The 15,989-nt window shown below is 38.6% G+C and overlaps 1 protein-coding gene across 1 annotated transcript in view; it reads right to left on the bottom strand.

The window, feature by feature from the left end:
• tpk1 (thiamin pyrophosphokinase 1) overlaps nucleotides 1-15,989 on the bottom strand; it is an 83,604-nt gene that overhangs the window by 14,257 nt on the left and 53,358 nt on the right. Inside the window, exon 8 of the mRNA XM_065258075.1 lies at nucleotides 10,098-10,209. Coding sequence (XP_065114147.1) covers nucleotides 10,098-10,209 — 112 coding nt within the window. The remainder of the gene's footprint in view (nucleotides 1-10,097; nucleotides 10,210-15,989) is intronic.

Genomic DNA, 15,989 nt, shown 5'->3' with positions numbered 1-15,989 from the left:
ATTTACCATTTAGATACAGATATGTACACATTTGTACCAATAGACCTCTTCAAGGTTTGTAAACATTGAATGACTATTGGGTGCGCGCTCAGCATGGGGTCAAACTGTTCATACCATCTAGGCTTTCTAGTTTAATCTAATAGGGCTGAAAAATGATGACTTACCTGAAATGAAGTGAGCACTACAAACACAAGCCTCTTTGATCTTTGCATTGTCCCAGTCTGCACGTTTAATTGCTTGCAGCCACATACGTTGTTTTTTTGTTTTTGAGACTCTGCAGGAATCTCGAAAAACTTAACGGCAGACCTGGTGCGATTTTCAAAGCCCACCATGCAAGTAGGCATTTTTGACGATACCGAATAATACGCAACTCAATCTGCTGTAATGACTTTTCTGACATGCGCAGTGGGAACCGCCTGTGATGTGAACTGTGAAGGGGTCTATATAAGGTATTAATTTGAGGTCTTCTCGGGTCCAAAGAAACGTTCCCAACCTGAAATGACCCGTATCACTTTTTGCCTGAACCCGACATACATAAATTCGTTTTTTTTTAAGAAAGACCTGACCAGAGACAACCCTGAGAAAATTAGACCCGAGTCAGACCCGAACCAGTGGCAATTGTTTTTGTGTGTGGGGCTGCAGACTGCACACACGTCAGTCCCGTTTACATTCGGGTCCAGTCTGTAACCCCACAAAGACAGAAAAAAAACCCTGGTGGCTTCGCAACCAATTTGGCCCACTGCTCCATTTACTTTCCTTTGTTATCTGACGACAACACCAAGATAACCTCTTAAATGTACAATTAAAATTTATTGACAGGTCTGTATCAATAAAAATTAACCTATCGTCAGCCACACGATATTGCAAGCGCTCTTGGTAAACAGACAAGGGGGTGAAAAAGGACCTCGACGCACACCCGTTGAGTTCGAGCCGTCTCGGGACCAAAAACACATTAATTTTAAATTACCCGAGACCTGATGCCGCTATTATTATACCCGACCCGTGTCCGAGGCACACGTGAAACTTTTAGACCCGAACCCGCTCGTGTCGGACATCGGGTTTTCGGATCTAAGTGGACCCATGAAGACCTCTAGTACCAATATGTACTCTTTAGGTAAAAGGTGTACCTTTTGAAGGGGTACCGCCCCAGCGAAACAGCTGTTGTACCTTAATTTCTAACAGTGTACCTATATTAGATTCAACACCCCCAACAAAGACACACAAACATGTCTTTACAATGTCAATAGAGAGATAGCATTACAGGCTTACTGTGTGATTAGCATAAAAAACACTGACAAAGCAACAATCAAACCCATCTCCTCCCATGTGACATTAAGAAGTAAATATGCGGTCGCAAGTGGGGCGTGAATGTTCTCTTCATTTTAATGATCTAGACGTTCGTCAACTTCAGCCATTTTCAAGGCTCATTAAAGTGAATTTACAGAACGGTACATACAGTGTTATTGTGTGGCCGGGCCAATATTCATTTTTATGGGTCTCCCAAGGTACCAGCAGAGCTCCCTTTTCAAGTGCTCCACAGAGTTCTTGTCAAAAATCAAAACGACGACGCGATTACCATCTTGCAATGCAGCTTTTTTCCTGGCTTGATGACTAACTTTAATATTTGGCCCTGATATCTACCCTACAGCAATCTCAAGGAAACAGTAATGGGCCGTAAAGTCATCCCATTCTAGCGCTATTACCAAGAATGAGAGTTTGAGGTGCTAAATCACTCGCGGCCACAGTAGGCATCCATTAAACAGCCTTTAATGAATTACCCATAACCTCTAGGAAGCCATTGCCGTCAATGTCATCTCTCAGTCAAACCGTGATTTTCAATGGACACAAAACTCGTATCCACTAAGCACCGATGCTTATGTTCTTATCACCGGAAACCTTTCAGATAATGCTGAAGAGTCTGTACCATAATACTTTGCGCTGCATAGGTTGCAATTTTAGGTCAGCAGGGTTTCTGTTGGCAGTGTCATTATCCACAGAGGTGCTGTTGAGGAGGAGAAGAGCATTATTCTTCCGTATGTGGGCTACGAATGCTCTTCTACTCTTTTTAGAGACTAAATTGAATGGTTGGAGTGAGTTGAGCTATGAGGTTATAACCCTGATCTCAACAAGAGAATAATGCACGTAAAACCTCTATATTGCTAGATGCGTTTCGATTCTCTAAAACACATTTATTTCTCAACCTAAATCTTTGGAAAATCTCAATCTTTTGTTTTTTACAGTTAGTATAAAGTTGTTATACCATAAAAAAAGATTTGTTCATTAAAAAAAAGTAAGTTACCCTGGTTGCCTTAAATTTTTGATTTAATTCAACAAAATTGTTGACTTTTTGGGGGTTAACTAATATTTTTAAAGGAAAACACCCCTGGTTTTCAATATTTTACTTTGTTCTTACCTTAACTTAGGCAAATTAATACATACCTATCTTTTTTCAATGTGTGCACTCAATCTTTGTATAGCACGTAGTGAATGTGTTAACATTTAGCCTAGCCCCATTCATTCCTTAGGATCCAAACAGGGATGAATTTAGAAGCCACCAAACACTTCCATGTTTTCCCTATTTTAAGACTGTTACATGAGTAGTTAGACGAGTGGCACAAAACTAAATGTGGTGATTTTTTAAAATAAAAAAATGAGAACTATATTGTATGGCGGAAGAGCACTAAGTGTGCAGCACTTCAAACTCGAGCGCAGTAATATTGACAGAAGTTTGAGCGAGAGGGGGAGTAGTCAGGAGTGATGATGTTACTGTGCACCGAGGTCGAAGTGCTGTAAACCAAGTGCTCTTCCGCCATACAATATAGTTCTCATTTTTTATCCACTTAAAAAATAGCCATGTATTATTTTGTGCCACCATACTTACTCATGTAACTACTCATGTAAGAGTCTTTAAAAGGGAAAACATGGAAGTGTTTGGTAGCTTCTAAATTCATCCCTGTTTGGATCCTAAGGAATGAATGGGCTAGGCTAAATGCTAACACATTCACAACGCGCTGTACAAAGATTAAGTGCACGCATTGATAAAAAATGGGTATGTATTAATTTGTCAAAGTTGAGGTAAGAACATAGTAAAATATAAAAAAAAACGGTGGTGTTTTCCTTTAAGTTGAATTAACTCAACATTTTAAAGCAATCAGGTAACTTACTTTTTTAAGTTAACTTTTTTCACAGTGTAGGAAAATGTGATATTATATCACTTTGCTTTTTGGTAAGGTTTAAATATGTTTTACACATAAAAACAAAGCAGTTCTTTGTGCATTTACTTGTGTAGTAAGTACACAGATGTACAGGTAATAACTTTACATTGAGTTATAAAATGAAATAAAGTTTGCCAAGAAGAAAATGTATACAGGTAAAATAGTATATTGTTATCAAAACAAAAACTTTGAGAATACATGAGGTATAATGTTTAGATAGCCAGTCATTATATATATATAAAAAAGGTAACCAGGACTGCACATTATCCCATATCTATTTTCAATGTATACCGCAATATCATTGTATTATTCATTGTCTACCGCAACAGACCAATTAAAACTATGTATTCCAGAAAGCTGTGTAATAATGTGATAGTTTGACGTATATGCTTAAATTGCCCACCTGTTGGTTTGGGAACAGGCGAACACTTCCCGGAACACAGCAGTTGTGCCTTCAGCTGAATATTTGCTGGGTTTCTTATCTCCAATAACTTACTGTATATGCACGTATGTAAACACAAGCTACGCCTTGCACCGCTTCTTTTTAACAGCACACCATGTTTACCTTACGTGTCTTTTTTATGCATAAAATATTCGCATAGATTTTATTTACCACAACTCACACCACGTGTGTACTGTACAGTGCCTGTTATTGATGTTTGTACAGTAAGTGTTATCTGATGGTAAGATGCTTATGGTTAAGCTTTTGGCAGGTCTGCTTCCCAAGAGAAAGCTGTGAATGGAGTAACTCCAGTGAAAGCAAGTGGAAATCCTTCACGGCAAGTTTAAATGTACGTCAGCCTCGGGCTATTGTGAGGAGCAAAACTGACATGCTTCAGCAAATTATCTGTATACGTTCACTAGCATTTAAGTAAATGCATTTGTGGTCATGAATAATCCATGTAATCTTGAAGAAAATTAGGCCTGGCTTCTCTCAGAAATATTTAACACGCCATGACAAGTAGGAATGCAAATATGTTGCAAGCTGTGATGTCAATTTTTAGATTATGTTCATACTTTAAATGCATATGAATTATTGCTAATAGCAGTCTAGCTCCAGAACTGAATGAAGTTTTCATGCTTACGTTCTAACAATAGAAAACATGACTGATTCTGACTGATCAACCGTGTGTAACATACAGGATTTGGTTATATAATTTATTCACAAACTTAACTCTGCAATGCTTCAATACCAACCTCCTACTTAGTTTAATATGTAAACAGGGACAAAATTAACCTGATATTAATCCTGAGTTATCCAGTGATACTATAACTGGATTTTGAAAACTTAATGACCTGCAAAATGTATCCAAAGCGCCTTACAGCGACTACATGATGAACCAATTTTTACAGTTTTACATATATATTTACATTTGGTGGAAAAAAAAACACCTACAAAAATAACTGCGCAATTTGTTCCTGGAGTGTTATTGAGATTAAATACTTTGTTCACAAAACTGTTGGTATTCATAAAAGCATCACTCTTGCTTGTGTGACACCCCTTAAGTATTTTATGCCAAACGCAGGACTTACACACAAAATGCTCTTCATTTTTATGAGACATTGCTAAAACCCCAAAGGCAGAATTATTCAAACTCATACAGGAAATTACAAAACTGATTACAGGCAGTTTATCCCTGGCAGAATATATTTTTGCCTAACATTCCCCTATTATCGCGCTCAAGGGAGTCTGTGCGAGAGCTGGGTGTAATGAGACAAAACAAGGCTAATAAACACAGCATCAGGAGATGCGACGAAATATGCGCTATGTAATTTTTATGTTCGCATTTCGTGCTTTTCTGAGGTCTCACAGATGACACGTGGCTTTTGTAAATCACACATTTATGAACACCACCTGGTAGTAATTTAATCAAATACAAATGAAGTTCTAAATATAAACACTGACATCTGAAGCGGGAGATAAATAAAGATATTTGCTCTGCTGATGTGAGGTTGGAAGAAACCATCTGCTAGTTTACAGGTCATGGGAAAATATATTGTAAATATTATGTAAATGTGACTCGCTAAAATCCATAACTTTCTTATTCAATGGGGACTGACTCTGCTAACTTGGGACTGCAGCAAATGCTGTCTTGGAAGATACTGTTTACACTTAAGAATTAACACAGTGTAAATAATTATACTTATTAAAATTATTAAATGGATGGTGAAGAGTTGGGATAATAAAAGTCCTCCCTACATGACTCCTAACCCTACCCAATAAATGCTTTTAAAAAAAACACTCATAAGGTACCTTTTCTCCACTTTTTTTATTATTTTATGGACATTTTTTATTAGATTATACTGTAGAGAATTAAGAGAATTGTAGTGTAAAAGATCTTGGGCCTCATTTATAAAATGCTGCGTAGATAACGTCCTAAATTTGATCTTACCAGGGTTCCCACACCTTAGTTTACCTCGAATTTAAGGACCTTTCAAGGACTTTCCAGGTCCAATACCCTCAAATTCAATGATTAAATGTGGGGACAAGTGAGAGCAAGGTTAAGGCTGGGCGATATGGAGTGGGAAATATATCTCGATATATTATGCTATATCTTGATATTCGGTGTGTGTATATATATATATATATATATATATATATATATATATATATATATATATATATATATATATATATATATATATATATATATATATATATATATATATATATATATCGGTTGCTTTGCATGAAAAAAAAAAACTACTGCAAAACAAATATGTCAAAATCCACAAGGTCTTTTTTATTGAAGTGCAAAGAGGTAGTTCACGTAGGAACAAAGTGCTTCTGCAACATTTAAAAAAATATAGACAAAAATTATACTTTAACTATAAAATAAGAAAATACATATTGTCTTCTTTTTATTCAAAAATAAAACAACTCAACTTCAGATTAGGGCTGCAACAACGAATCGATTAAATCGATAAAAATCGATTACTAAAAGTGTTGGCAACGAATTTCATTATCGATTCGTTGTGTTGCGTGACGCAGAGACGTGTAATAAAAAAAAAAGGAAAAACTTCAGTTAACGCGAAGCGGAGTGAACACACTCGCACTGCGTTCCAAACCGCCTAATTCCTTACTATATAGTAGGCAAAGAGTACGAGAAGTAGTGCTTTTCGCCTACTATATAGTATGGAAGTATGCGGTTTGGGACGGAACGTTAATCTCTCTCGCGCACTGTTGCTTGCAGAGTTCGGCGCCTCATAGACAGGGCGGAGAAATTACAGGGCGGCGGGGAAAATATAAAAAAAACAGCAAAGGTAGAGGAAAACCACATGTCAGTGTTTTACTCCTCCCAAACATAAGCGCGTCACCTGGAAGTTATAGCCGGCAAAGAGGTAATCAAACAAAGACGACACGCTAAAGGGCGATTTATAGTCGTGCGTAGGTCCTACGGCGTAGCTACGGCGTAGGCTATCCATAGCCTGTGCGTAGCCTGACGCGCACCTCACAAAATTTTTAACAGCGCGTCGGCTCTACACGGACCGTAAGCGCTGTGATTGGTCCACCAGAACCCCTCCCGTCAGGTAAAAAAACTGCGTCATAGGTATTTCCGTTTGAGACGGTGAAAACAAAGATGAGCCAAGTTGAGGAGTGATTTAACTCAAACTGAAACATAAGTCGCTGTTTATTTACTTCCATCATTGCTGGTCTTCTCAAATTATACACAACAAGTTGCTATTTCTTCTTCGTTTGTGGGTTAACTTGCTTAGCTTCTTCTTCTGTGACGACTACTGCTGCTACTGTGGTTACACGCGTGATTACTGCCAACCAGCGGTTTCGCGTGTGTTTGCACGTCGACGCGGACGGCGACGCACAAGTATAAATGAAAACCGACGCGGAACCTACGCCGTCGCTGCTACGCCGTAGGACCTACGCACGACTATAAATCGCCCTTTATGCTTTATGGAGCGACGACAGCGAGTAAAAAAAGTTTCTAGAACGAAAAAAAAACTCCAATGACAAACTCTAATGATATTAAACAAAGAAATAAAACGTTGAGAGAGAGTTGTATGAATGCTTTTCCCCGTCATGGACCTGTATGTTAAATCATCGCGCGTCACTCTCCTGCTGTTCTGTACTGCGCGCTCCAGCTCATGCAGAGCAAGGAGACGCGCATGCCCGGCCCAACATACAGTACATCATACAGTAAGTGCCACCTTTTGTTGCATAAACATCGTCTTACATTTTTTAAGGCGAAGTAATGAATGGTGTATTTGCATTTTGCGCGGGAGTAGAAGACGCATTTTCCGTTTTCACAAGACGCATTTATGTGGCCAAATGTAATGGAACAGTTTTACCAAATGAGATAGCTATCCGATCAGAGAAAACACATAAAGTCAAATATAAGGTACAAAGCTGTCACTGGGGCAGTACCCTTTATAAAAGGTCCTAATATGTACCATTTAGGTACAAATATGTATCTTTGAACTGCCAATATGTACTTTTGAAGTACTAATATGCACTTTTTGGGTACAAATGTGTACCTTTTTGAAAGGGTACTGTCCAGTGACAACTTTTGTACTTTTATTTCTGAGAGTGTACTCGTATACTATCTTTTTGATCCCACCAAGAGAGGCTTCTTGATGGGAAATGCATCATAAAAAGTCTATATATTTGGCAGATGTAAAGCATACATGTGTATTTTTTTGTGTTAGTCCATTTTAATTTTATTTTTTTATTATTGTAACAGCTCAGGTGTGTTCAATGAGCAACAAGTTTGTGCACTTTCTAAAGATTTTAGTTCTGTTTTGAATAAGGGGTTGGAAATGAATGCTTTTCTTGTTTTTTGTTTTTTATCCGATTCATCGATTAATCGAACAAATAATCGACAGATTAATCGATTATTAAAATAATCGTTAGTTGCAGCCCTACTTCAGATATTAAGTTTTTGGTAGACGTTGACAATTCTTAGTATTTTTTCTGAAAACCCTCAGGAGATAAGGGTATTTATCCTAGAATAACATAGGTTTTTGGCGTTTTAGGAGTAAATGGGTTAAATATGAGAGAAAACACTGTTGTTGTTGTTACACAGAAAACTACAAAACACGTGCGCTTGCACACCGCATCATAGGGAGAGAGATAGCTCTCACATCAAGAAAATGTGTGTGTGTCTGTGTGTGTGTGAAGCACTACTGCTAACCTTTGTTTAGTCATGATAAACTGAATCAGTCGTCTTCTCTGTCAGTAACATCCGTGACTGATGACATTTCCAGCTCCCTTAGAGTTAAACATTTGATTTTTACTTTTTTGGAATCCATTCAGCTGATCTCCGAGTCTGGCACTTGCACTTTTAGCATAGCTTAGCATAATCCATTGAATCTGAATAGAACATTAGCATTCTGCTAAACCAAAGAGTTTTAATATTTTTCCTATTTAAAACTTGACTCTTCTGTAGTTACATCGTGTACTAAGACCGACAGAAAAAAAAGTTGTGATTTCAAGGCAGATATGGCTAGGAACTATACTCTCATTCTGGCGTAATAATCAACGACTTTGCTGCTGTAACATGGCTGCAGGAGGCGCAATGATAATACGTAGTGCACGGAAATAGTCCCTTTAGTAACTTTCAATGGCAAGGGATTATTTTTGGGCATTGCGTAATATCACTACGCTTGCTGCAGCCATGTTTCTTTTTAGCGCGATGCTAATCGTCTAATCAGATTCAATGGATTATGCTAAGCTATGCTAAAAGTGTTACCGCCAGCCCCGGAGATCGGCTGAATGGATTCCAAAACAGCAAAAATTAAATGTTTAGCTCTATGGGGGCTGGAAAATGAGCATATTTAAAAAAAGTGGAGTGTCTAGTGAACTATTAAGATCATTTCAAAATGTGGCATCTTCAGCTGAGACAGTGCACAGCTGAAACAAAAAAGCTAATCTTCTCAGTCGTGTATCTGTCACTTCAGTCCCAGGACAACATCACCCTGTGGGCCCTCTGGAGGATTTTATTGGAGGAGGGCCAGATGCCCCTGCCTTCTGGATGTGATCAGGTCTTATATTTTTTACAACAGGACCGGTTTATTCTCAGTGACAGCTCCCATTAGCAGATCAAAGGCAAACAGTTGGGTACCATTATAGTTCCTTCTAATGTCTTTAGTCAGAGCATCCATTTTGGCAGACCTTTAACATTTAATGCACGTAAAGGACGATCGACTTTCTCCAACTGTGTTCTAGCCCTTCAGGATGTACCAGAGAAACCAGACGAATCCATACAGAGACTGAAGACAAATCTAAGATTCGCTTTTGAGTCTTTGATTTGGAAATAGATCATTAAACAAGCTGTACATATCATATCAAAACACTATACTCTTCTACTTTAGATTAAGTATACCATTCTCACCCAGAAACTGAAAACAGAGTGGCTAGGTGGCGTTAAATGTTTCTCTGTTTAAAAAATATTTGAATTTACAATAACACACCTCACCAATAATCTCTGAAAGGCATATACGCCTCCGTATTCCCGTATAGTTTTCAACATTAACAGTAAACAAGTGAAGGTGGATTGCATGCAACAATATCTTGTAAACAATACAACACCAAATTGCTTCTCTATTTGCTACCTTTCTTCTATTTAATGTGCGCTTTCAATGAAGCAGCCCTGGAGTAAAAGCAGTCACACAACAATTCAAGTCAACAATTCAATATCAAATGGTATGGAGAAAGTGAAACAGTGAAACACAGTGATGTAAACTCTTACTGCATGTATGCCTGACGCACTGAATCAACTATAATGTCAGAAGGGGATTTCAGCTGTCAGGGGTAATGAATGTCTCCTATCTAGGACAGGCCATGCACGTGGATCACAAAAGGAGTCCTCGGGGAGGTATGTGTTTATGTATGTGTACAGACCAGTGGGTTACAAGCATGCAACTCACCCAAATTCCATTTCAGCCCAGAAGTGGTGGTGAGACAAGGACATCCCACTGGAATCAGACTACACCATTTCCCTTCCAAACCAGTGTTCACGCTTAGCCGATGCTCTCTGTCCTGTAAGTGAGAGAGAGAGAGAGAGAGAGAGAGAGAGAGAGAGAGAGAGAGAGAGAGAGAGAGAGAGAGAGAGAGAGAGAGAGAGAGAGAGAGAGAGAGATGGAGATAAAGGATTGAGAGAGTCATAAAAGCTCTGTTCAAAATTTGTGTGAGCTGCCTGACCCTGACAGTTTTCATTAACATCATTTGTCTGTTCCAGTAGGTAGCAACATTCAGGTGCTTTCCAAACACATAATTCCCAATCCAAACTATATGTGTCCACTGGCAAGGAGTAAGTGGAGCTGAGCTGGTGCTTTTAACACACTCTCTCTTTCAGCAAATCGGTCAGCACCACTGCGTGGACATAACATCACCTAATGAAAATTCATGAGGCATGCTGAAAGATTTCATGTGTCCCCTACACACTGCAGATAGATCCTTTGGCCCTGCTGGTACAAAACCAGCACTCACAAGTGTAAACTACGGTAATGCATTGTTTTTGTATTCCTTCCTAATTTATTTTGTTTTATTTTATATTACACACCTAGTCATGAGCCTCCATTACAGACCAGCAGAGTTAGAGATATCAACTGACAGAGAAAGATGCATTTTAATACTTTCACCCCTCCAGAGACATTGGCATCCTACCAATTGTAATAATGTTCTCATGTCTCTTCCGCAAACAACAGTCTGGTTCAATATTGTGATCATTTCAATTATCACTTTTCTAAAGTGGGGTATTATTGTCAACGTTCACACACACACACGCACACGCACATGCACGCACACACACCTACAAGCAAGATGAATGATGATGAGGCTTCCAAAATGAAAGTGACTCTCGAAAATTGTCAAGATGTTCCCAGAGCTATTCTGTCAGGCCTAATTACCACCTACTACTTTCAATATAGACGCTAAATATAATATGTGATATTTTATTTTAATCTAACTTTTTGCAAAGTTTGTCGGTTCCAAACTTATTGAGATCTGCTTCTAAATTGTCAGGAATAGCTGCGAATGAATGGTACAATGACTCTACTTTATGGGCATCTTTATATAGATTGAAACGTTGTCACTAGGGCAGTACCCATGCAAGAGTAGGGTTGGGCATCGTTTCAAATTTAACGATTCTGATTCTAAATTCGTTTCCGCTTATCGATTCCAAACGATTCTTGATTTTGATTCCATAATATTCAAGCCGTTATAGATCAAAAATACTTATTTTGTGCCATTACTTACAATTAAACCCAAAAAAGAAGGCTACATAAAACGTTTTTAGGAGCTGCAAAATTTTTAAACAAACATGGCTAGGCTAGCTCAAAATGATTTAAATTTTTCCTCGTAACATAACACCTACCTAAATGACAGCGACTCATCAACCGAAAATGCATGCAGCCCTTTCACTTTAAATGTTGTGATTGATTTGTCACACTCCTCAGTTTTTCCTGGGTGAGCCTTCCTTTTGAAGGGAAGTGGGTCTCACGTGTAGCATGTGCTGGCTACTGTTGGCGCCGACCAATAAAGAGCACTCAGCAGAATCGGCACTTAGAATGTGCAACGCATCAAACAGGGTGCATTCTTTTAATTAGATACAATGAAGCAAACGCAGATGTTTTGCCATATTACAGGTGACGCGTATCTTCAGACATCCCAACATGCAAAAAGTATTTTCAGGGAGGTATCCCGAAGCCTCCTATCCCCCCAAAATAACATAATGGGCCCTATTTTAACCAGTGGGGAACCTTCAGGGCCTTCTACGCCTTCAGAGATCTCTTAAAGATTTTTTATAAATAAATAATAAATAATATAGTATTCAATAAAAATATGTTTTTACATTTTTAAATTTCTATTTAATTCAATTTAATACAATACATGTAATATATTTTCTCTCATCTATGTTCTAACGTTAAGCTTACTGTCAGGTTCATGTCATGAAAACATCTAATCCAATCAGAATCGTCTGTCTCTATTAAGGCCCGGTTATCTGGCTCATTCATTGGTTAGGACTTCATGAATCCCAGGGAAGGCCAAGCTATGTGTTTTGGTGTGGAGAGTGACGGGCAAATTGACCAATCACGTTTTGATTTCAAGTGGGCGGGTAAAAAACAAAGCATTGTAAGCCTTCATGAAGTCCTAAGCATGCAACAAACTGGATGCGAGCTGCTGTAAAACACCAAAAACGAAGATCATAGACCGTTAATATTAATACAGTCTAATGGCCCGAAACTCTGCGGTGAGAGTTGTTGAGGTAAATGGCGGAAAACGTGATTGACGTTGTGGCTAGCTTGATAGGGGTGAGGTAAAAACGAAATTACTTAAGCGCGTACTCGTGAAGAGCACTGCCGGGAGAAGCGCGTGCAGAGGAGAATGACGCGAACACGAGAAAAATAATGGGTTTAATTATACTTTTACTTCCTGACAGTTTCACTTGTTACGTGAGGATAGTAATGACTGACAGACGACGCCGAATTACATACAATATAATTTCCTAACTAAATCTGAGAGAATGCGAAAACATACAAATATTTTTTTCCACCATATACCTGATGGGCAGGGCGGAGATACATTTTTCGACATGAATTCGCTATAGCCCCGGGACCTCGGGGCTCGGGTTAGCGATTTTGCGAGCCCTGGATATCTTATAACAACAGTTATAAGCCACAAGGAGGTGCACTGAGAACGCTGGGTGGTATATTTCCCCTTATGAAAAGACTAACAAGGTATCCTACAGCTAAATATATATTTCCAAAAAATTAAAAAATAAATTAAAGAACATAATTTAAGCTTGTTAAATGCAAATTTACAGAGCCCCTGTCATTACAGAGCAGCAGAGTCTGTATTTGTGTTTATCAGTTAGATTAAAGTAATTTTAAACTTTAAAACTGCATTTAAAGGCAGACAATGCCCATTCTGTAATTTAACTTTGCGTGCTCAGAATTTTTACACGTTCATTGTATGATTTAACGAAATACGAATAGTTATGGATGTAGAGGCATTTGCACTTCATTGCATATTTTGAAGGCCCAGCTGAAGTACCCACGGTTCGCCACTGATTTTAACGATCTAAGCGCATGGTCTAAAGCACACTATGCATGGTCTAAATGGGCGTGTCCGAATCACTTTGCTTATTTAACGACAGGAAAAATGGTTTGTGCGCCGAGCGCACGGTCGAAAAGGTTTGTTCCTATTCTTTTAATGAGTAATGGGAGGGTTTTGGGCTTAACGTGCAATAGACCAATGAGAGTCTCAGCTCTCATCCCCTTTAAAGGCCAATTGCGCTCGCGCTATGTCTAATCCCTATTTAGAAAGCGGAATTTGGAGACTGAAAAACTAAGCGGAAGAAGAAGATTCCCGGTTTAAGTATAATGTTAAATAATTGTGTTGTTTTTCAATTGTATTGAATTTTTTTTTTATTAAAACCTTTAAAACCCGTTTTCTTTTAGTCATGGAAGTAAAAAAGCAGGCTTTTAATTGCTGTAAATGTATGGCTATCCAGTATCATCAAAAAATAATTTACAAGTATGTAAGAAAATTTTTGTACTGTAAAAATACTTTATTTGTAACAAACAGGAGACAAAGAATTTAAAAACGTGCGGAAAGCCGTTTCAGCATCTGGATAGCGCCATGAGTGTAAAAATGTTTCTCATCTCACCATATCCACAGGTACAGAGTCATCATATTCAATAAATCCGCAGGTAGATTTAAAAAAACATTTATTTACTTTTACTTATTCATTTAGCTGACGCTTTTATCCAAAGCGACTTACAATTGCTATATATGTCAGAGGTCACACGCCTCTGGAGCAACTAGGGGTTAAGTGTCTTGCTCAGGGACACAATGGTGTCACAGTGGATTTGAACCCGGGTCTCTCACACCAAAGGCGAGTGTCTTATCCACTGCGCTATCACCACCCGCCTTTTTAAAAACAGATGCATTGGTTTAAAGCAAAGCATTTATTTACTTATCAGGCTGCAGGTGAAGCAGCTCTTTGCGTCTTCTAATGTCTCATAATCGGTCCTAATTTATATTCCAGAGACTCAATTAATCTTTTACATTTGAATGCTTTACTTTTTCATATTTAAAAGCGTTTTTGTGCTGCTGCGCATCCATGTGTGTAATAAGCAAACCTACGTTGTCCCGTTTATAGGCGCATATTTCTAACGCGCTCATAAACTAACAAAAACACTAATGTGCCATAGACTTTAGAGCAGGTTTTAGTTATAGTCAATGGCATAGTCTATTTCAGTTGCCTCAAAATAGCAACGCGCCAAAAATGTGCCTGAACACACCTCGTTTTTAGATCAGAACGCCCATGGGCGCAAAAATGGGCGAAAATGCATTTGCTATTTAAACAATGTGGCGCTAAACGTGAAAATGATGAAATTGCGCCAGGTTTAAACTAGCAAAAGACACTTGCGTCGTGCATTGCTCTGTATTGCGCCGGGTGTATGACAGAGCCCAGTATAGGCCTATGCAATTAATGGTAACTTTAAATAAGGTCTCATTTGTTTAAATTAGTTAATGTATTAACTAATATGAACTTACTGTGAGCAGTACAGTCCAGCAAAATGACCAAAGAGTTTCCTGATTAACCTAACTATTGAAAGTTACCAAGGGGACTATTTTCTATTTTCGGGGCACTGTGTAATATCATTGTTAGGGATGCACCGATACCACTTTTTTGGAATACGAGTACGAGTATGAGTAGGCCTACTTGGATTTCAGGACTTGCCGATACCGATACAGAGTACTTAATAAAAAACATGATTTAAATTTACAGGTAACAGCTTTAGTCATATAATTTAACAAAAAAAACAAGGGACTAGTTTTCCAGTTTGTTGTAAACTCTGCCTCTTTGGACAACACAAGAGGCATTAACCCCTTACACGCCTCAAACATAGACATTTCTCAGACCGTGGTATCGATTCCAGGTATCGGGGGACTTTTAACGAGTACTTTAGAAAATGTGGTATCGAGGCCGATACCCGATACCAGTATCGGTGCATCCCTAATCATTGTGCCTGCTGCAGCCATGGCACGCCAGCCAAGTCCTTGATTCAAGATCCTTAATGAAGTCCTTGATTATTACCCCGGAGTCTGAGTATAGTCCGGAGTCCATATCCGCCTAGAAAATCGCAACTTTTTATTTTCTGTCGGTCTTACTCCACAATGTAACTACAGAAGAGTCAAGTTTTAAAAAAGGAAAAATAACGAAACTCTTTGGTCATTTTTGAGCGCGATGCTAATGGTCTAATTAAATTCAATGGATTATGCTAAGCTATGCTAAAAGTGTTAAGGCCAGACCAGGAGATTGGCTGAATGCAGTGTTAATTTCGTTGACGAAGACGATGACGAAAAATATTCGTCAACGAACCTTTTTCACGGACGAAAACTAAATAAAAACTAAATAAAATCATATATGATGACGAAGACTGTAACGAAATATAACTGACACTTTAGTCGACGAATAAAAATAAGACGAAAATGTTAGGGAGGGACGAATGGAGAAGAGATCCAATCAGAGCTACTCATTTTGTGGGACAGTTGGGAAGAAATCCAATCAGAGCGAATCTTTGAGGGTAGGTTGATCTACACAGGCAGCAGTCGGCAGAGTCATTTTGAAAACCCGCGGCAAAGTTTGTTTTCACAACAGGTTGTTTACATTATATTTAGTTGTACAGTCTTAGTTCCCAGCTTTGGCTGATTTCAGTTGACTTCGCTCGTTAGCAACACGCTAACGTTTTGCGGTGCACCCGGTCCGAAGACATGTCTCATTAACAACAAAAATGTCAGAGCTAGCG

Source organism: Paramisgurnus dabryanus, chromosome 22 (assembly GCF_030506205.2).
Source record: "Paramisgurnus dabryanus chromosome 22, PD_genome_1.1, whole genome shotgun sequence".
In the NCBI taxonomy this organism is placed as follows: domain Eukaryota; kingdom Metazoa; phylum Chordata; class Actinopteri; order Cypriniformes; family Cobitidae; genus Paramisgurnus; species Paramisgurnus dabryanus.
This window is presented reverse-complemented; position numbering and strand designations above follow the sequence as displayed.